The 23,146-nt window shown below is 43.4% G+C and overlaps 1 protein-coding gene across 1 annotated transcript; it reads left to right on the top strand.

Moving 5' to 3' along the window:
• Positions 1-400: 400 nt before the first annotated feature.
• On the top strand, positions 401-22,181 carry LOC137346956 (interferon alpha-inducible protein 6-like). Its single transcript, XM_068010911.1, has 5 exons — positions 401-504; positions 8,277-8,408; positions 10,425-10,493; positions 17,731-17,892; positions 20,520-22,181. The coding sequence occupies exons 2-5, from the start codon at positions 8,342-8,344 to the stop codon at positions 20,627-20,629; spliced, it is 408 nt and encodes a 135-aa protein (XP_067867012.1). The 5' UTR covers positions 401-504; positions 8,277-8,341; the 3' UTR covers positions 20,630-22,181.
• Positions 22,182-23,146: the final 965 nt, after the last annotated feature.

Here is a 23,146-nt window from a genome sequence, read left to right as displayed (position 1 = left end):
GGTCAAGTGTGACACCAAGGTTGCAAACAGTCAGTTTCAGCCTCAGAATTTGATCAATTGCTTAGATACTGATGGGAGCAATAATGGAGCTTTCTATACCTGTACAGTTCTTTGTTCCTACAATTGCAGGGACATACAGTATCTAAATGGAGGGATTTCCCCTGAAGCAAAACAAAAGGTGATTGATTTGGAAAACAAGCAGAAGATTTTATTGCATCACAATGGTTTCCAAATATCTGCCGGGCATCACTGTCAACAATTTAACATATTTTTCAGTTCAGCAGAAAAAAAAGCCTTTGGCATAGCCGGAATTTCAATTTTGGATTCGCTATCTCAAACACTAAAATCGAAACTGCAATTTGTTCTCCAGAATAGAAACTGGCGTGTCTCTCCTGGAATGTGGCCAGGTCTGCTGTTTATAAAAAGCCACAGTGCTGCCAGTTTAACATTTACTGTTCGTTTGTTTCTTTACTCGGATCCCAAACAGATCTTCAACAAACTGCGGTAAGGTATTCTAATACTTTTGATGAAGGATTTGCGATAATCTATGAATAATCAGTGATTCATAGTGCCACAGATCAATTTTTATATTTACTTCTAACTTTCTCACTTCAATCAGTGTCGGTAGGGGTGTCTGATGTTTGTGTCGTGGCGCTACGTGTTTTAATACTTACTTAAATATCTCTGCTTTTTCCTCTTTTCTCTGCCAATTTTTCTCCCCTTTTCTCTCTCGTGTACTGAAGCCTTTGCTAGAGTATGATCCGACAAGTATCAGCAGCGTTCCACTACGTGGACGTTTGTCATTTGTTAACTCAGATAGTGAATGTCACTATTTAAGCAAAGGGGACATCTAGCCCGATGTTACCCTTATCCAAGGTAAGATTTTCACTTTGTACTATTTGTAACAAAACCTTCAAATTTGCTGTACACATCAAGTTCATAGTTTTTCTGCCCAGAGGCAGTCTTCCCCATTTCCAGCTCCCCACCCCGCACCTGTTCCCTGACATCCAGGTATGTGTACTTCTGGGAGGAGTCACTGGATAGAAGTCTGGATTTGGAACCCTGCCTATTTTTGACCTCCCTAACTATGAAATACTAAGGCAAATTGTAGTACTCCTGCCATGCCTCAGCTGAGATAGTCTAACCAGGGATTAAACCCAGTAAGACCAGACACTGAATCCAGAACCTTCCTCATCTGTTTGAATTTGCTTGATGTATCTTTGACATGTCTCAATAAATGTTATTTTTAAAAATTATGCTAACTAACAAGGTCTTCACAATGAGTAATCTAGGCTGACTCTACAGTGCAGTACTTCAGAGGGAATTCTGCACTGTCGGAGGTGCCATTTTTCTGATAAGACCTTAAACCATCTTGAATGGATGCAAAAGGTTCAGTTCTGAAGAAGGGTCACTGACCTGAAATGTTAACTCTGCTTCTCTCTCCACTGGTGCTGCCAAACCTGCTGAGTATTTCCAGTGTTTCTTGTTTTTATTTCAGATCTCCAGCATCTGCAGTATTTTGCTTTTATAGTAATCTAGAGGCTTGGGCTAATGCCCTGGGGACATGGGTTCAAATCCCACCATGGCAGCTGGTGGAATTTTAAATTCAATAAATACAATTAATTAATAAAAAGTCTGGAATTGAATGCTAGTCTCAGTACTGGTGCCATAAAGCTATCATTGATTGTCATTTAAAAAAAATCACTAATGTCCTTTAGGGAAAGAAATCAACTGTCCTTACCTGGTCTGGCCTAGATGTGACTCCAGACCCACAACAATGTGGTTGACTCTTAATTGCCCATTGGAAGGGCCTAGCAAGTCACTCAGTTGTCAAGGGCAATTAGAGATGGGCAACAAATGCTGGCCTAGCCAGTGTCACCCACAACCTATGAAAGAATGAAAAAAAACTTGGTTCTCTCCAGCCATCTACATGTGTATTTTCCAGCAGTTGTTGCTGGATCTCAAAGAGGACTTTCCTGGTAAGTTAGCATCAAATGTCTTTGCCAATTGTCAAGTTCACATGATGTACAGCGATTGAAATACGGAATCCAAACTGAAGAGTTATAAAAAATTGACTTTTCCTTTAAAAAATGGACAGTGTGCTGAAAAATGGCCACCAAAGGTCAAATGACCAGGCCTGTATATTCAAACTGTCGTACTTTCTGATAAGGACTAAAGGATACATTCCAAGCTAAGAGGTGTCAATTCCACTCATCCTGAATCCATCTAAAGACATTTTTGAATTGAATGGGTTCTTCTGAAACAAAGAAGGGGTAAAGTAGCCACATCCTGGGCCATTATTGGTCATCACAGGGCAGGGACTCTGTGTCTCCCAACAGAGACAACATTTTGACCTTAAAAGGTAGCTCTCTGGAGAGAGAGAGAAAGAGAGAGAGAGAGAATCAGAGCAACATCCCCAAAAGCCTGTCCAGCCAAGAGCTGAGAGATCCAGCAAAAGCCAAAGAAGGTACCCTGTTGTAAATTCTACACTTCAACTTGTGCAGCAGAGAACTGAAAGTGATTCCCATCTCCAGATTGAAGTCTCAACTACCAGAGAAATCTACAAACAACCCAGGCCTACAACATTAGAGAAATTGACCTCTGAGAAGATTCAACAGGTTTACCCTGAACCCCCAAACCCTACCTCACTTCAAAACCCTATCTCTTTTCCTCTCTATCTATCGCTTCCTGTGTATATGTGTGCAAGTAACTGCGTGCGCAGGTATGGTTGCAACCATTTTGGGAATGAATATTGCTCAATAAACAGTTAATCTTCTGTTTTAAACGTACAATAAAAACTATTGCTGTCTGTTTATTTGACAAATAAAACAAAAGGGGTTAAAACCCTAGTAAGAAAAACACTTGCTGTGGTCAGCTGAGAGTTGAACAGTGGGAACCACCCACATCCCTTATCAGCTGGCTGTAACATAATTCTTCTGGCACCTGAGAGGCTGAGAACAACTAACTCTACACAATCTAGTAATCAAAACTGAGCCTTCTGGTATGTTTGGGCCAGTTAACCCTGTCTTTCTCAGCTGAGCCTTTGGGACAGCCAGCATTTCAATGTTGTATTTTTTAATTCAAGCTAAAAGAATATGCTTTCACCAAAATTCAAATCCTAGTTTGTTTTCTTGAAATAAAGGCCAGTAGGGCCCACCTTTAAAACTTAACTCTTTGACCACGCCTTCAGTTAACACCTATAACCTTCTTCCTGCAACTTCTGATTGGTGTCCTCTTTGCCCACCCAACCCTCAGTGATGCACATGGATACATTCCACTACATTAAGAATGCTACATAAGTCTAAGTTGTTGGCAGAATTTTTCATTGGGTGGGAGGCCCCGTCCACCAGCTGAAAAGTCAGTGGTGAGCCCGCCTCCACCAGGCCTAGGGAGCCAGATCGGGATTTTTCACTCCCTAAGCCTTTAATTGGTCTTGGGCAGGACATCCACCTCCTTGAGGCCTAATGGAGCTGCCGGCCAGCAGCTCTTAGTCCCAGCAGTGCCACCGGGAGTGGTGGCCACTGCTGGGACTACACCCAGCCATCGGAACCAACAGGAAGGACAGCCCCGGAAATAAGGCAGGTTTTACGGCCTCACCGGGGACAATCGGTCAGGCCCCGGTGAGGCAAGGGGGGTCGGTTATGAGGGCAGGCTAGTGTTGTGCTTTGGGGGCGGTTGGGGCTTCATGGGGGGGGCCCTGCATGGGGCACAAGGTGCCCGATCAGGAGGGCCCGCCACCAGCCCGCAAGAAGGCCACCTGGCCTCCCAAGGGGGGCTTTTTGAGGCCTCCGGCACCCACCAGCCAATGGTAAAATACCTGCGGTGGCAGGCAGTGGCCCTTAAATGCCAGTTAATTGGCACTTAAGGACCTTCATTGGCCTGGGGCGGACAGACCGTTTCTCACCGCTGCTGCCCCGCATAAAATTACAGTGGAGCTGGACGGGGTTGGGAAGGGCCCTCCCCCACCCCCCGCCCCCAGCCTCCCACTCAATTTTATGACCACCACCACCCCTGCCACCGGCCCGCTCGTTTGGGGGCCGTAAAATTCTGGCCATTGTATCACAACATTTTCATAGTTTTTGCTCCATTAGTCCATAAAGTTAATGAGTATTATTTTCTGCCCCCCAGCCCCCAACCAGGTGTGAATAGAGGTTGAGACTTAAGCAAAAATGCTTTTACAGACTAAAGGAAAATAACTCTCAAAAGAACAAAGATGGGTATCAAGCTCAGCTAAGGGCAACAAAAGCTGCGATCCGCAGGAGAAAGTCAATGGAGAAGTAGATAGCAGATAACTGGTAGCAATAATAAAATTGTTCTTAGCTATTTTAGGTGCAATAAATGACTGATGAAGGACAGCCATTACAGGATTGCTCAGAACAGATTCAGGTGAACTCACATCTAGGACATAGCAGAGTTTTCAAATGATGTGGGCCCACATCAGAGACGCCATCTATGAGTCAGCCATGACCACCTATGGCAAACGTGTGAAGCGAAATGCAGACTGGTTTCAACCTCATTTTGAACAGCTGGAACCTGTCATAGCCGCTAAGCGCACTGCACTGCTGAACTACAAAAAAGCTCCCAGCGAGTTAACATCCGTACCACTTAAAGCAGCCAGAAGCGCTGCACAAAAGACAGCCAGGCACTGCGCAAATGACTACTGGCAACACCTATGCAGTCATATTCAGCTGGCCTCAGACATCGGAAACATCAGAGGAATGTATGATGGCATTAAGAGAGCTTTTGGGCCAACCATCAAGAAGATCGCCCCCCTCAAATCTAAATCAGGGGACACAATCACTGACCAACGCAAGCAAATGGACCGCTGGGTTGAGCACTACCTCGAACTGTACTCCAGGGAGAATGTTGTCACTGAGACCGCCCTCATTGCAGCCCAGTCTCTGCCAGTCATGGATGAGCTGGACGTACAGCCAACAAAATCGGAACTCAGTGATGCCATTGATTCTCTAGCCAGCGGAAAAGCCCCTGGGAAGGACGGCATTACCCCTGAAATAATCAAGAGTGCTAAGCCTGCCATACTCTCAGCACTTCATGAACTGCTTTGCCTGTGCTGGGACAAGGGAGCAGTACCACAGGACATGCACGATGCCAATATCATCACCTTCTATAAAAACGAAGGTGACCGCGGTGACTGCAATAACTACCGTGGAATCTCCCTGCTCAGCATAGTGGGGAAAGTCTTCGCTCGAGTCACTTTAAACAGGCTCCAGAAGCTGGCCGAGCATGTCTACCCTGAGGCACAGTGTGGCATTCGAGCAAAGAGATCGACCATTGACATGCTGTTCTCCCTTCGTCAGCTACAGGAGAAATGCCACGAACAACAGATGCCCCTCTACGTTGCTTTCATTGATCTCACCAAAGCCTTTGACCTCATCAGCAGACGTGGTCTCTTCAGACTACTAAAAAAGATTGGATGTCCACCAAAGCTACTAAGTATCATTACTCATTCCATGACAATATGAAAGGCACAATTCAGCATAGCGGCACCTCATCAGACCACTTTCCTATCCTGAGTGGCGTGAAACAGGGCTGTGTTCTCGCACCGACACTGTTTGTGATTTTCTTCTCCCTGCTGCTCTCACATGCGTTCAAATCTTCAGAAGAAGGAATTTTCCTCCACACAAGATCAGGTGGCAGGTTGTTCAACCTTGCCCGCCTAAGAGCGAAGATCAAAGTAAGGAAAGTCCTCATCAGGGAACTCCTCTTTGCTGACGATGCTGCATCAACATCTCACACTGAAGAGTGTCTGCAGAGTCTCATCGACAGATTTGCGGCTGCCTGCAATGAATTTGGCCTAACCATCAGCCTCAAGAAAACGAACATCATGGGACAGGACGTCAGAAATGCTCCATCCATCAATATCGGCGACCACGCTCTGGAAGTGGTTCAAGAGCTCACCTACCTAGGCTCAACTATCACCAGTAACCCGTCTCTCGATGCAGAAATCAACAAGCGCATGGGAAAGGCTTCCACTGCTGTGTTCAGACTGGCCAAGAGAGTGTGGGAAAATGGCGCACTGACACGGAACACAAAAGTCCGAGTGTATCAAGCCTGTGTCCTTAGTACCTTGCTCTATGGCAGCGAGGCCTGGACAACGTATGTCAGCCAAGAGCAACGTCTCAATTCATTCCATCTTCGCTGCCTCCGGAGTATACTTGGCATCAGGTGGCAGGACCGCATCTCCAACACAGAAGTCCTCGAGGCGGCCAACACCCCCAGCTTATACACCCTACTGAGTCAGCGGCGCTTGAAATGGCTTGGCCATGTGAGCTGCATGGAAGATGGCAGGATCCCCAAGGACACATTGTACAGCGAGCTCGCCACTGGTATCAGACCCACCGGCCGTCCATGTCTCTGCTTTAAAGACGTCTGCAAATGTGACATGAAGTCCTGTAACATTGATCACAAGTCGTGGGAGTCAGTTGCCAGCGATCGCCCGAGCTGGCGGGCAGCCATAAAGGTGGGGCTAAAGCATGCCGAGTCGAAGAGACTTAGCAGTTGGCAGGAAAAAAGACAGAAGCACAAGGGGAGAGCCAACTGTGTAACATCCCCGACAACCAATTTTTTCTGCAGCACCATTGGAAGAGTCTGTCACTCTAGTATTGGCCATTATAGCCACTCCAGGTGCTGCTCCACAAACCACTGACCACCTCCAGGCGCTTACCCATTGTCTCCCGAGACAAGGAGGCCAAAGAAGAGAAGAAGACTTTCCAGCAGTCTTCACTCCTGTAGACTGTGCTCAGTTGCCATTAATACAATATTCAGTTAACACGAAAGTTACAAATGTCAATATGAATATAGATGTAAACTGAGGAAAAATAAGGGACCTTAAATAAGATCGGGTGGCTAGTCCTAACAGCCTTCACCCAAGAATGCTTAAAGTGATGGGAGCCATGCTAAATAAGTCCCTTGCTAACATATTTAATAATTCACTAGAGTCAAGAATTGTTCTCAAGCATTAGAGGGAGACTAATGTAGGAATATTCAAAAAGGGCAGCAAGTCAATACAGTGATTCGGAAATTGGGCACAATCCCAGTGCTGCACAGAATGCACACACCTGATAAGGCCGACACAGGACCAGGGCAAATTAGTCCACCAACCCCATTTGGATAGTACCAGCGACATACATGTGCTAGTTGGAACCCTAAAGACAGCTCACCGGGCACAGTGGGGATTATGATCAACCAGCTAGGTTGCCAGCCAAGGTTGGGAGGGTGAGGCAATTGGGCAGGTGGTGGCTGGGGAAAGTAGCGGACTTCAGTAGCCCAAAGTTTAAATGTGGTATTCAGAGTGCACTGATTTCTGGTTTGGGCTCTAAAACAAGAGCCTTTATTCGCAGGTTAGCCTGTTTTAGGTGGCTACAATGGATGACTCTACGGTACCTGAACCAATATAACAGAATCACAGAATTGTTACGGCACAGAAGCAGGCCATACAGCCCATCAAGTCTGTGCTGGCAAATGCCAGAGATGCATTGGCTGCTGGTCGGTGAGACCATTGAGTGTCATGATTAATGTGTTATACTGTGTCGATGAATCAGCTGGTCTTTTCCTGGACATCATTTTTGTTTGTGTGTAAGCCATTCACATTTGTAATATAATTTCTCTCATAAAAATGCAGAACTGCAGCAACTTTTCTCAGAGAGCATTATTTCTTAACAAAGCCTTTTGTAGCTGTTGACTGATCTCATTGCACACTTATTTTGTACCATGCCATCTGCTCCCTGACAATTGGTGTGACGTTATATGAGAAAATCTTGTATTACACAGAATGCATGTTAACAGAAAGATAAAACTCTTGACAAAGTAAAGGAAAAAGTGGATGAAATATTTTATTAAAAAATCTATTTACGTATACATCACATTAAAATGCTAACTGGAGGTTTTCCTAATGGCTCAGTGGTTAAATGCCACACAAATTATGAAGGTCCCAGATTTGAACTGTCCCAAATTGTCAGATCGCAGTCCAGACAATTTCTATAGTTGGGCTCAGTATCCATGGGCTAGGAGGGCCAATCAGCCAGAGCTCCTGCTCACTACCTCGTGGCTCTTGCTGGCAAGTGTGTGGGGTAAAAAACTACCCTTGTGCATCGGGACCACAGGGCAGGCTGCCTTGGCCCTTAACGTTCAATAGCCTTCCAACTTCAAATATTTTGACTAACACATGAAAAATAGACTATGGAACTGTGATTTAACTTGGGAGGAGGGAGAAACTTCAATGGGAAAAATATAATGCAGTTTACTGTGTTTTACAGATCGAAATTTGCTCTGTGAAGCTGGAACTATATTTGCTGTGATAATCTGTCACCTGATTTCAGTTATGTTTTGTGGGACACTCAGTTTCTTCATTACCTACCTGCTATTTTCAAGCACATTTGCAACCACAGGTGAGTAGACATATTGCCATGAAATGATATATTATTACAGTACAATTAACCAATGGAGACATTTATTTATCTGCCTATTAATATCATAAAAGGTTTATGATTGGACACACTGCCTGCCTATCACGCTTCCTCACAATTCCTATGTCAAACAACACAGGTGTTACATTGCTGCTATGCAAATTCTGTGTCACACTTGCATCTGATATTGGGTGATGTTACAACCAGGTGAAAGGGGGTCTACGGTTCCCTCTCAGCCTTCACCTGGTCTTAACCGTGACAGGGTTTTATTTTAAACACACCATTTTCTTTGCTCCCCCTTAGTGAATCCTTGTTCATTGCTTTCCAATTGTAAGGCAAAGAAACCAATCAAACAGGTTTTCTTAGGTTTAAAGCAGAAAGGTTGAACTTTATTAAACTTAGACTCTAATTCGGTTAATGCTTACGGATACGCGATGCACCCACACTAGTATGCATACACAATACACACAGGCAGATAGAGACAGAAAAAAGCAGAAGAAATAAAGTGGAAAAGTTTGAGGCAATATCTGAAGATAGTTTTGGTTGCTGTTCTTAGAGCTTGCTGTAGAGTCGTTGATTGTAGGTAGGTCTCGCTTTTCATTGGGGTCCAGTATTCTTCTTAAACCTTGTTTGATGTGGGAGACTTTTCTCTTTCAAGGTTCACGTGTCTTCGGTGGGTTTGGAGCTCCGTGAGAAATAGATGGGAGCAGACAGGAGAGGTCTTCTCAGTCCAGGAGCAAACAGTCTTTCTTTTTCTCTCAAGCTGTTTGTACAATTCAGAAAAGCCCAGGTTGCCCAGCAGGTTAGTCATGTGACTAGCTGGTTTGACCACTTTGGTGTTTGTGGATTCTCTTGTCTTAGCTGACCCTGGGATGTCTCTTCTTACACACAATACTTGGTGATCAATGTCCATTTTAGGATAAGTGGATAAGGGAAGTAACCTCTCTTGTCCCCATTGGTATGCAAATGTCTTTCAGCCAAGTGTCTGGCAGCCCTTGGAATAGACCTTCTTTTCTTCCCAGCAACAATTTGAAATTTAATGTCCATATGGCAAAATTAATATGCCTCATTCTTGGCAGGTGGGGGTCTGCATGACCGTGATGTACCTTGTACTTAAGTGACTGTTATGTCCTGAAGCTTCTTTTTGATTGCCCTTGGAAAGGAATTTCCCAGAATTTTATTTTCCCTGAATTGGCCAAGGTTTTTTTAAATCTATTTCTTTTTGACACTCCCAGGGGATGCCATGCCTGTTGGAGGGTATGGAGCACTGGGGGTCATGTTGCCTAATTGCAACACAGCTGAATGGAACAGAGGTGATAGCCTTCTTCTATCCATCTTTTTTGTATGTTCATAAGTAATTCCTTAATCCCACAATTCCAGTAGTGCTGCCATAAGAAATGTGCTAGCATGTACCCTCTATGCAAGAAAATAGCACTAATCACATTTACCTGACCTGTTCCCATATCCCTTTAACCCCTTTTACTTTATTCACCCATCCAGTCAAATTTTGAGTATTGGCACAGTTTCTGTCACAATCCACGAACCCTGGAACTGAATTCCACAAGCTTCATTGATCTGTACAACTAAGTTTCTCTTGCTCTCTCTTCTTAATCTCTTACATTTAGATAGTAGATAATGATAACCTTCTATCTATGGTCCCTTGTTATTGGTAGCACAGGGGTAGGAAAGGATTCGGCTCAGCTATGATGGCTCAATAATCAACTTTTCTGCTGACACTCACTGCCTGGGCTCAGGCACAAGATTAAGCAAATTGGGTAACATATGGAATCAGAGGGCAAATTATGTACTTCTATGCTGCTGGCACACATCAGGAATGCATATCATGAAATTGCGCAACGGTGACTTTCCACAGCAACAAGAATTTACCATCATATTCAATCATGGGTCAGCATCAACAGAAGAGAGGTAGGAAAGAGAATGGAGGACTAAGGGTAATATAGCCATTTATACTTTTTTTTAATCTTTCCTCTTCCTCAGATCATCTTTCAGATGAGGATGACTCCTGTGGATTAATGGACGCACTCCCATACATTGCTGTTGGTGGAGGTATGAACATCAGTTAATATTCCCAACTTAGAGCAGCTTTGTCTCAATAATATTGAGAAAACATATTGAGAATGCTTTGAATATATAAATCATCCAACAACGGGATTGGATAGAATAATGAACAGATATTGCAGCTACAGTGTGTTATGAACTAATGACAAGAAATCATGCTATGCAACTTCAGTACTTTACTCCTTCATATGCAATTCTAATGGACATATCTGTAATGCCTGTAAAAAAGGAACAATTGTGGTTGATGTATGCTTTTTTTTTAAGGGAGGAGTACATATCTTTTTGTGTATGCACACACCCTCTTACTTCATCAGTCACCCTATCTCAGAGAATACACCCACTATGCTCAAGTGGATGAGTAGCCTAGTTTCAGACAGCTGCCTATCATGTTCTTAGTTGACCATCAAGAGCCACATGAGAATGGTTTGGTATAGGCTTCCCACTCATTTTTTCTTGCTCTGTTCCCTATGGGAAATGCTTGGCTTTGTTAGTCTTTCTGTACAGAGCAAGGCTGTTGTCAAGAGCTCTGTGGAGTCGAGGATTGAACTGGCATCCTTTCCCACCCCTGGCTAATTTAAGTGAAAAACTGATTGGATCCATGCTTGCTCATTTTCAGGCTTGACTAGTGCAGGTGTTGTAGTAGATACCATGCAAGTCCACGTGGCTCACTACAATTGAGAGGATGGTTGCTCACATTTTTTGCGCATGTGTCCATTCCTTGTACGGAAAATGATAATCAAATACAAGCACACATGCATATTCCATACTAATATTAGTGTCTTACACTGGCCCAGACAGCTGTTTGCCAATAGGTGAAATTTGTCAGTAATGCAGCAGTTCTCAATTATTCCCCAGGATTTTCCCCAGACTTTTCTTCCTTTCCCTCCTGAAGGGTGTAGTTCTTACTGAGGTAGGTTTCACAGCTGCTGCCTGTCCTTCAATACCTCACCCAATGAAGCATTCTTCCTATACTCGTCCAGTGGGTCTTGGCATCTTATTCTATATTGTTGAGCACCACAGCTGAGACAGATTCTGGACTCTTACACATGTGTGCACTTTCCAGTGGCATCAATCAGGAACGAAGCCATCTCCATCCCGCGCCCCGCCCCCACTCCCGCCAGATGATTCTTTCCTCCACAGTTTGGAGCGCTCAATTATGATGCCCCAATAACTGCCCCATGTAACTGAGGACAAGATACAGCATTGAATCGGAGCACTGGGGTAATATTTTAACCCTCTAGTTGGCACAGACATTAAGAAGCTTGTGCATAGGTTTGTGGAGCAGATGGACTGGCTATCAATGAGACAGTTAGTGAATACAAGTAGCTTGCAGAATAGGTCAGGTGCTACTATCCCAATGTTCTGATAAAAGGTCACTGACCTGAAACATTAACTCTGCCTCTCTCTCCACAGATGCTGCCAGACCTGCTGAGTTTTTCCAGCACTTTCTGTTTTTATTTCAGATTTCCAGCATCTGCAGTATTTTGCTTTTATTATCCCAATGTGCTGCCTGGGAAGTAGGATAAGGCCAGTGGTGGGCAGAAATGTACAGCTGCAATTTGCTTAATTCATCTCTATTATAAATTCATATCTTGGCAAGACAGCAGAACTATTCATTTCAAATTATGTTTGGAAATGCATGTGTCCTATATTTGGGGCTCGGCAGTCGTGATTAGTGACCTGCCTGTGCCCATTCAGATCAAGATGAGCAACGCCCACCTCATCTGTGTGATTGTTGCGTCTGGCTGAGCAGGTTCCCCCCACTACTGTCTTCATCTTAATGCTGCTGGCGGCCTCTGCACTCAGCGAGGAGGGTGCAAACAGCATTGTTCGCAAAACATGTGGTGCAGCCAGCCTGCTGTTCTTAAAGGCAGGCTGTCCCTCTTAAATGGAAGCTGCACTGAAGAATATTGCTGCAATTCAAATGATGGCAAAGCGAACAGCAGGTCAGACAGAGGGTTCCAGGGCGACAGATGTGACACTGAAGGCATCAGTGCTGCAGGTGAGCAGGAGGAGAGACACCATGGTCCCATAGGGGGCCAGGTTACTCTCACAGACCGCCCTCAGAAGGGAGAGGGAGCAGGTGGCTGGACCCAAGGACCTGACAGCAGTGCCAAAATAGTCTAATAGCCTCACATGGGGGGCCAACATCAGCAAATGCATTTTCACATGACATCTCCTACTCACCACACCACCAACCTCTCATTCTACCAATGCACCACACCCCTATCACTCACCCAGCAGCACTCCCTACCACTCAAGACCCATGCCTAACATGCAGATATTCCAGCTCACCCTCACACACTTCGCAATGCTGCCAGCCACACACACACCTCTCACTGCCTCCACATACCTCCAGCTAGTCAGCTACAGCAGGCACATCACCCAAACACAGCACAACATAATCACCTACATTCTGCCCTCTCCCTTGCAGGACAAGGTTACACACAATAGAATGGAACAGAGCAGAACTGGTGATAGACAATGAAGTCCACTCCTCCCAAGCCCTACAGAGGAGATAGTTGTCCACATCACGGGGACTGGCTGTGAGAGGGCCCGTGGCATCTGGCATTGCTGTGTACATTGAGGGTGATGGCTTATGCCCCTTCTCAACTTCCAGCACACCCTTATCCTGCTATCTGGCATGATGAGCAAGCTGCTAATGGTGGGTGTTGTTACAACCCATCCCTTCCCTCCCACCAATCTTCCCTGCTTCCCATGAACTGCTGCCTGGCCTTGGAGGCTAAAAGACTTGGGATGAGCATGTGGTAAGTCATCCAGACACAAGTGGACTGCTGCTTAGCACTCAGACGAGGATCTCAGTGGGGTGGCATACAGCAGAGTGCTGATGGGCGATCACTCCAAGATGCTGGTGCATTGGCTGGCCTGCCAGACCGCCTCCTTTCACTGTCAAGGAGCATGGAGGAGTCTGGCTCCCAGAGGCCAGAGATGGCGCAGCATTTGCCCTATCCACAACCTCTGCTCAATATCCCTGTTGTGCTACAGACCCAGAAGCACTGCCATTGCTGACCCCCTACCTGTTGTAGTCTTTGTGTGCACAGGTCGCCTACTCCTCTGGCCACCTTGTGAGAATGCAGCAACACTCTCCAGCAAATCCAGGAACACAACACAAAAGCCTGCCAGAAACACTCCAGAGTACTTCCAGATATTTTGCAATGGAAAAAGATGCCAAAAATTACCTTACCTACAATTTGGGTGCCTGGCCCTTTAAGGAGCACTAATGCAGGGCCCAACTTGCAGGTGACTGCTGGACAAATGGTGCACCCCAAATTTAGGATCCTGGCATCGCATCAGCTGGTTAGACTGTGTCACGTTAGGATAATGCTGCTTCATTTGCTTCTGAGGCACACTGAGGACATCCATACAGGCGCTGTTTTGAGCATGCCTCATTGCACAGGTTGTGCCTAAAACCACTGGTGCCATGTCTGTCCCTGGAAAGCGGTGCTAGGCCTCTTTAGCACCACCTCGAGCTATGCTACGCTACTGAATTGCGCGTTCCTTGTGTTTTAAATATGGGCATTTCCATCTGGTACAGTTATCATTTAGCTAATCCACCACTAATAATAACAATAATAGTTAGTGCTTGCTGCTTCAAAAATGTTGTCTTCTGTTTAGGTAAAATATTTGACAGAAACTTGAGAATCATAGAATGATAAAATGGTTGCATCGGTTCTCTGCATGAGCAACTCACCTAGTTCCACTCCTCTGCCTTTTTCCTGTAGCCCTGCAAATTCTTTCTCTTCAGATAATTGTCCAATTCTCTTTTGAAAGCCACAATTGAATCTGCCTCCACCACACTCTCAGGCAGTGCATTCCAGATCCCAACCACACACTGCATAAAAACGTTTTTCCTCATGTCGCCCGTTGCTTCTTTTGTCAATCACCTTAAATCGGTGTCCTGTGGTTCTAGACCCTTCTGCCAATGGGAACAGTTTTTCCCTTTCAACTCTGTACATACCCTCATGATTTTGAAAACCTTCAGCAAATCTCTGCTTAATTGTCTCTTCTCTGAAGAGAGCAGCCCCAGTTTCTCCAATCTGAAGTTCCTCATCCCTGGAACCATTCTGTATCTAAGGAGGATTGGAAGATTATGGCCAGTGCCTTTGCAATTTCCACTCTTACTTCCCTCAGTATCCTTGGATGTATCTCGTCTGGTCCTGGTGACTGATCAACATTAATGACAACCAGCCTATCTAATACATCTTCTTTATCAATTTTTTAGCCTATCCAGTGTCTCAACTACCTCCTCTTTCACTATGACTTGGGCAGCATCTGCTTTCTTAGTAGAGACAGTTACAAAGCACTTATTTAGTACCTCAGCCACGCCCCTTGCTTCCATGGGTAAATTCCATTTTAGGTCCCTAATCGGCTGTACTTCTCCTTTTACCACAGTTTTACTATTTATATGCCTATAGAAGACTTTTGGATTCCCTTTAATGTTAGCTACCAGTCTCTTCTTATACTTTGTCTTTGCTTCTCTTATTTGTTTCTTCACTTCCCCTCTGACCCTCCTATACTTAGCCTGGTTCTCAGTTGTATTGCCCACCAGACATCTGTGAAATGCACCCTTTTTCTGCTTCATCTTACTCTCTATCTCTTTAATCACTCAGGGAGCTCTGGATTTGTTTGTCCTACTTTTCCCTCTTACGGAAATATACTTGGACTGTACCCGAACCATCTCCTCTTTAAAGGCAGCCATTGTTCCATTACAGTTTTCCCTGCCAATCTTTGATTCCAATTTACCTGGACTAGAGCCGTTCTCACCCCATTGAAGTTCGCCCTCCCCCAATTAATTATTTTTACCCTGGATTTCTCCTTGTCTTTTTCCATAGCCAACCTAAACCTTATGATACTATGATCACTGGCCCCAAATGTTGATTCACTTGACCCACCTCATTCCCCAGAACCAGATACAGCAATGTCTCCTTCCTCGTTGGACTGGAAACATACTGGGCTGAATATTTATAGCTCGCCGCCAACCTTGGCAGTGAGCTTCCAAGATGGTGCGGTGCATGCATGAGACGTGAGCCGTGGAGCTGCCGAAATATTTTGCATGGCGGCTCATTATCATGGAGGGGGCGGACTGCCCTCCCCCGATGATGTAAAGGGTGTGGACGCTCCATCCCTGGCAACAGTGTCTGGTCCCAACGCGTAGGCACCAGCACCATTTCACGCCCTTCTGTTACATTTTACTGTTTAAAGGGACAGGTTGGTAAAAAACTTAAAATAAAAAGTTATTCACACTTCCAGTCCCCTCTCCCACCCCCTCCAATGAATAATCAGTTTACTATTTGCCCTCTCCCCCCGAAAGGAAGTAAATTTTCGATCACGACCTTTCCCCCGAACTTTCTTTATTTTAACCTTCAACCCCTTGCCATCATTTCCTCAACCAATCACGTTCGTTTTTGCCATTTCCACCCCCCCCCCCCTCGCCCTGAAATCTTTACACCACCCCCTCCCCACCAGTGTTCCATTTTGAGATCCGAAGGCGCGGGAGCTCTGGCAGCCAACCGGAATATCGGCGTAGGGCGGCCATCGCAATGAGGTAAGTAATTATTCATTTATTAGCGTGGAGTTAAATATGTAAACAAAGTTTTTTGCCGAGTGGTCGGGGGTGGCGGTGGGGGGGGGGTGGTGGGGGTGGGGGGGGGTGCCGGCCCAAGGTTTCACCGCTGCCGGTAAAATGGGACGGGGCCTTCCCAGCATTGGGGCCCATGGCGGGCCTCTCCCAAAGGTATTTTCAGCCCCCCTTGCCGTCGGGGGGCTGGTAAAATTCAGCCCAATCATTAGAAAATTCTCCTGAACACTCTAGAAATGCTTGCCCCTTGCTGCCATTTTACACTATTACTTTCCCAGTCTATGTGAAGATAATTAAAGTTCCCCATTATAAGTACATTATATTTCTTGCATCACTTTATAATCTCCTTACAAATTTGTTCCTCTACATCTTTCCTGCCAGTTGGTGGCCTATGGACTACACCCAGAAATGTTATGGCACCTCTATTTAGCTCTAATCAAGTAGATTCTATGATAACTATAGTCACGCTCACGCAGTACGAACTTATGAACTATAAATATGAACTTATCAAGCATAAACCCGAAATGGACACTTACCTATAATACAAAATGGAGTTGAGAGGCCAGGTGACCTTTTCTTTCCTGCCAATACACATGGAACTGCAAGAACCCTGAGCTAATTTTCATGTCTGAACAAGGCTTGGTGAAGTCATTAAATGCAAATGACCTTTCTGGACATATCTTTGAGAAATCATTAAAATACAAATGACCCTTCCTGTGGTAACGGTGGCATTTCCCCATCTAATTAAAAAAAAACAGGGTTCTCAATACTGCTTCAGACTTTTCAACTCCAAACCTGAAATGCCGAGAATGGGTGTGAAAAGCGTTATTTTATCAAGATGGTATGTAGATGACTGGTACCCAAACTCCATTGTCTGACAATGGCCTAACCATCAGAAACTATTTATGAGGACAATGGAAAGAGATGCATTGCTCTCATGACAGAAACTAGGTTTCTGTTAAGTGTTTTAATAACACTGGGCAAACAATGGAAAGAAACATCTATGCCAACAAAGAGAAAGAACCCTGCCTAAAAAACCATCAACTACAAACCACATGTAGGCAGAGACTCGAGTTGGGCTTGAACTCTCCACCTGAGGAATTGTACCAGGGCTTCACCAGTGAACCTTGACTGGAGTATAACAAGAGAAATCTGCTACTGCAAATCCGTCCTCCTAAACCTCTAGAGTTTTTCTTCAGTAGACAAAAAAGGATTACAGCCCTTCAAGTCTTCACCCCAGGGAAAAGCAAGTCTAACAGAGAACTCTTGAAATCATAAGACCTAAACGCATGCTACTTTTATAATCACAATCTTTTCTTGAGTGTGTGTGTATCTGTATGAGTGTGAGAGTGGGTGTATTTGCGTATATTCGGGTGTTGAGTAATAAACATTTATCTTTTATTTAAAACTTACGAGAAAACCTGTTCATTTGTCTGTTGCTGACAATTAAAGCACTCAGGAGATAAAACACTTTTTGAAAAATCACGCTGTCTAGGGTCAGTCGAGAGGTGAAAATTTTTATCATCTCTCCCCTGTCCATAACATCATGCATAAAACTTACATATAGTTGAGGAATGGTTAAACACAATTTTATTGAATGCCATGTCACCTTTCTATTGGATATAGGAGCAGCTATTTTAGGAGGTCCTGCAGTGCTTGGAGTTCTTGGATTTACCACAAAGGGGATAGCAGCAAAATCCATTGCAGCTTTAATGATGAAAACCACTGCCTTCATAAACGGTGGAGGGGTGGCTTCAGGAAGTGTAGTTTCAATGTTTCAAAGTCTTGGTAAGTTATATAATTGTTTTACCTAATTAGTATTATACATTCTTTATGTTAATCTAGCAATTCTCAATTGTGTTACACATTGCAGATCTGTTTGCATTTCACATCTCAGCATCACATTACATTACTCCTGTGGCTGGGAGATTGGGAGAACTCCTACAGAAATGAGTGTCTTTTATATTTTGTAGATTTAGTAACATAGTAGTTATGTTACTGGACTAGTAATTTTAGAGGCCTGGATTATTGATCCAGAGATATCAGTTCAAATCCCACCATTGCAGCTAAGTCCAGTTAACAGTACAAAATGCTCCTGGAAGTGTAATCATTTTCCTCATTACAGACAAAAGTATATGATAATTAAAATGACCACAGCGCTTGCATTTAAGAGCTCTGAAATTATGAAACTTTATACTAAGACATTTACAAAACTAAAACTAATGGAAACAGACATTCCCTAATGTGACTATCAATGCTTTCCAGCAGTTTTCACATCTCAGCAATGGAATTTAAATTCAGTTAATTAAATAAATCTGGAATGAAAGGCTATTATCAATAAACGGTGACCATAAAATTACCAGATTGTTGTAAAAACCTGTTTGGTTCACTAGGTCCTTTAGGGAAGGAAATCGGCCATCCTTACCTGGTCTGGCCTCTATGTGACTCCAGATCTACAGTGAATGAGGTTGACTCTTAACTGCCCTCTTAAATGGCTTAGCAAGCCATTCAGTTATACCAAACCGCTAATCAGTGGTTCAAGAAAGTGGCTGAATGCCATCTTCTCAAGGGCAAATAGGGATGGGAAATAAATGCTGGCCATGTCAGCGACATCCATATCCCATAATGAATGAAAAGAAATCCTGCCTTAAGTTTATTTCAGAACTCAATAACAACTAGGAAAACAAAATGATTCCTATATAAACTATGACAAGTTTTGGAAAGACTGTACTATTGTCTAAGTTTGAAGTTTAAAGTCTGAATAAAAGTTTTCATTTAGCTATGTTTCTACAAACAGAATTTTTTGATAACACACTAGATTTTCCACCCATTGACTATAAATGAATGGAAATTGAGCACATAGAGTACTGCTGCAGGGATATTTGGTAAATTAGAAATGAAAGTTGGTTTAATCTTCTTTAGTTTTATACCTTTCATTAATGTAGTAAAACATCCCAACGTGCTTCTCAGGAGAATTAACGAACAAAATTTCACTACGTTAAAAGAAAACAGCCTAAACAAATGGACACTGGATATTTTTCTGAGTTGGTGCTATTGGCAGGGAGCCATGCTCCTGTCTGCTCGTATCAGGAAGTCATGATTTTCCACCCATTCATTTTAATTAGTATGAACTCAGAAATCAGCCATTAAAGCACTACTCTCCAATATTACATACAAAGATTGACTTATTTATATAAGTGCAATATGTGAGGGGACCGAGTTTATTTATACAGCAGCAACTACTCAATCTCTTGTGACCTTATGCACAAGGAGACAGACCAAGTGAAATCTTCAAGAGAAGTTGGGTTAAAAGGCAAGGAGTAATTAGACCAGAGCATACACACATACTTACATACTATTCTTATTTTTATATTGCTGCTATGAGTTACTACATCCACATTTATAATGGTAGCTACCTATTAAAACTTGACACAATATAAATATACCCTCCCACAGGTGGTGGCACTGTAACCTGGTGGAATGGTGCAATTACAGCATGACAAATTTTCATAGCCATTATAAATATGGATATAGGAATTTCCAACAGAAAAAGTTGACAGGAATTGCGTAAGGTCCCATTGCATTACATGTGCTGGAATTTCATCCCATAAAGAACTTGTCGATTTCAAACAGTTTGTTAACTCATTGTATAGATGGTGAGAAAGTAGGAGCTTAATTGTGTGCATACAGTCTGCCACTGCTGCTAATGGCTGTCTAATTTTACACAACATTTTTCATATATTATAAGAAGAATACTCTTTATTTAATTGCCAGAAACTGATCAAAAATCACTTACTTTACTGGCTGAAAACAGGTCTTACAAACTTCTTCCTAAATTCTTTCAGTGAGCCCAGCACTACTCCCCCTTCTAATTCCATTGCCCCTGATATATTATGAATGATACTCGGGAGGTCTTTTATAAATAAGGTGCAATGGAGCACATTTCAGACACTCACTGTATTATTTCTTAGTGGCTGGCTGCTTATTAGCATTCCTTAAAGATTGAAATAAGTAGATTATAACCACCAATCCCTTCAGAATGGGCGTTAGCACCATAATGAGACATCAACATTTCTGATGTTCACCACATCAGCAACAGAAAGAAAACAAATCAGCAGGATGAAACTTCATAGTGCATATTTTATATAACAGTGAAAAAATGATTGCATCTTACGATAATATCATGTGATTCCCTGCATTATAGTAACAATTTGAACAATTTATATTTCAACTAAACCTCTCTTTAGATCGAGTCCCTTATAATATCTATCAGGGACCCATAATTACTTTATACAATTGCACACAAAAAATGCCACAGCATAATAACCATCCCCTTTAATTATTGTTCCTAATTATTAATTAATTCTTTAAGGAAAATCCTAGTAGCAACTAAATGACTGTGTTTCTCTCAACAGCGGCAAAGGCTGGGATTTATTCTTGGGGTTTGTTTGGAGCTAAGGGTGGATATAATTTCCATCAATACTTTGTGTGTGGAAAAAATAAAAAATCAACGAAAAAGGATTAATGTCACTGAGCACTGAAAGCGGCATTGCATTATGTGTACATGATTTTATTACAATTAAAATAAATTGTAGATTTCAAACAGTTTATGTAGCTAAGAAAGTAAGAGTATAACTGTAACTGCATGTATGCGATCTTCTCCTGATCAATGGCTCTCCAATTTTACAGATTGTATTTGCTTAGCAAGAGATTACAATGAAATGTTAGCAACCATTTTCAGTTGCATCATTTCTTACTTTTGTCAACTGTATTCTAGGATTACATTGCAGGTGACTTGTTTTTGCTGATTTTACTTGGTGAGCAGTAACACAGTTAGTCAAACATGTGCCTGTGTACTGTGCAGACTGTAAATTTCAGCCCAAGCTCAAAAATAAATAATTGAATGTGAGTAAACAATAAAATGATTAAGAAAATGTAGGTTCAATAAGTGGAACAGACTGCACTTCCTGTCATATACAACCTGCAAAATCAATATTCTGTATTTCAAAGGTGGAACATTATAAAGACAACTATAGAGGGGAATTTTAACCCCAAAAAACAGCTAGGTTGGGGTTGGATATGGCGTAAACATTTTTAAAAATCTCAAACCCAACGCAACCCGCTGGGAACCTGCCTACCTCCGCTGTTAACAGAGACGGTACAGGGGGCAGGCAACCAACCCATTCCCACGAGTCAGGTTCCTCATTTAAATATTTTAATGAGGCTGTGTGCCTCAGATTTTATCTTTCTTCCAGGTTTAACACTGTTTAGGTGCACATTTACAGCACTGCTTCTGGGCTAGGAGCAGGAGTGCTTCCTCACAGCCCCCCAAGCTAGCGTGCTTCCCTATTCATGATCAAACCTCCCTGCATGATTAGACCCTTCCCCCAATTGGAACCCTCCCTCACAATCATCGACTACCCTGCCTCTGTCACTGAATCCTGACTACAATTGGAACCCCGCATGATCACTGACACCCCGACCCTCCATCTCTGCCCCCAATCTGTCTCAGAACCCCCGAAATCACCCCCCCCCCCCCACCCCCCAATTCTGCAAACCACGTTGTATCCACCCACCCACACCTCAGGATCTCTACCTCAGTTGCACAAGCTTACCTGGTCCTGGCCTATGCCTCTTCTGGAGCTTTCCCCATCTGACAGGGATCTAAGTCTGTTAATCAGGCTGGTTTCCTGACAGGGGTCCTGTTGATTCTGCCTGGAACCCCCACCCCAGTAAATATCAGGACCATATTAACCATATGAATTCAGGTTTAGATTTACATACTTTCATGACTTCTATTATGAATTTGTTTACTGTAAAAATACTGTTACCTGGTATTTTGTTCTGGGTCAAAAAGCTCAAATCTTTATAGGGTGCATGAGAACAAATACTTCGCTAGTCACCAAAGTGAATGTTGAAATTTAGTAAACTTGTTATGTTTTATTTCTGTTACTGATGTGTCATGACAGTTCTGAAAGCACTAATGCCATTTACTGTACCTGCAAGCAAAGATGGATTATGGAAAATATTCCACAATATTCCAAGTTATCAGAAATAAAGTTCTTCTTTTCTCTTAATGCTGTGAAAGTGTTGTAGATTTTGTTTTATTTGCCATTTGTTTTGGTGAAAGCTAAATGGCATCTAGGGATAGATGATGGAAGCAAGAACTGCCACATTGACAACTGCCAATCCAACCCACACAGTGCTCTTTCACATGTCACTAGATCTCAAGTACATCTCCTGACATCATGTTCTTGGATGCTGTTCTTCAATTTGTACCACTTACATGGTTTAAGAGGTGTTACACAGTCAATTTTCATTCCTGGTGTTTGGCGGGAACAGGGTGGTAACGCAAGGAAAATGGAGGCATGCAAGTTACTCTCTGTTACCGCTGCCATTCCATCTGCCACAATTTGATCTCTGGCTGGGCATAGGTGACCAAACTCCTGCCTGAAACAGGACGCCTCATAAAAGTATGGAAATAATTATTGTATGACGCTTATAGGACCCCAATGCCATTTGCATTCACTTCTTGTGGTGCACACTCAGTGCTGGGCCAGGGTGTAAACAACAACATCAACTTGCATTTATATGGTACTTTTAACATAGTAAACGTCCCAAGGTGCAGTGCAGGAGCATTATGGAACAATATTTGACACTGAGCCACACTGAAGATATAAGGCCAGATAACCAAAAGCTTTGTCAAAAAGGTAGATTTTAAAGAGCGTCTTAAAAGAGGAAAGAGAGGAAGAGAGGTGGAGAGATGGAGGGAATTCCAGAGCTTAGGACCTAGGCAGCTGACGGCATGGCCATCATTGGTGGAGTGATTAAAATCAGGAATGCTCAAGAGGTTAGAATTGGAGGAGGACAGAGATGTAGGACTGAATTTTATTAGTCCACTGCACATCACGGTGGTGCGCTTTGAAGTCAGCGGCCTTCAGAAACAAAAGTCCCCGTGATATTTTGCGCAGCGACTTATTTAAATGGAGGGGGCAGAAAGGCCGCCCCCGATAACACAGAGGGGGCGGCAGCTCCATCCCCA

This window comes from Heterodontus francisci, chromosome 31, assembly GCF_036365525.1.
Source record: "Heterodontus francisci isolate sHetFra1 chromosome 31, sHetFra1.hap1, whole genome shotgun sequence".
Classification (NCBI taxonomy): Eukaryota; Metazoa; Chordata; class Chondrichthyes; order Heterodontiformes; family Heterodontidae; genus Heterodontus; species Heterodontus francisci.
Note: the sequence above shows the minus strand (reverse complement) of the source record. Positions and strands in the feature narration are given on the sequence as shown.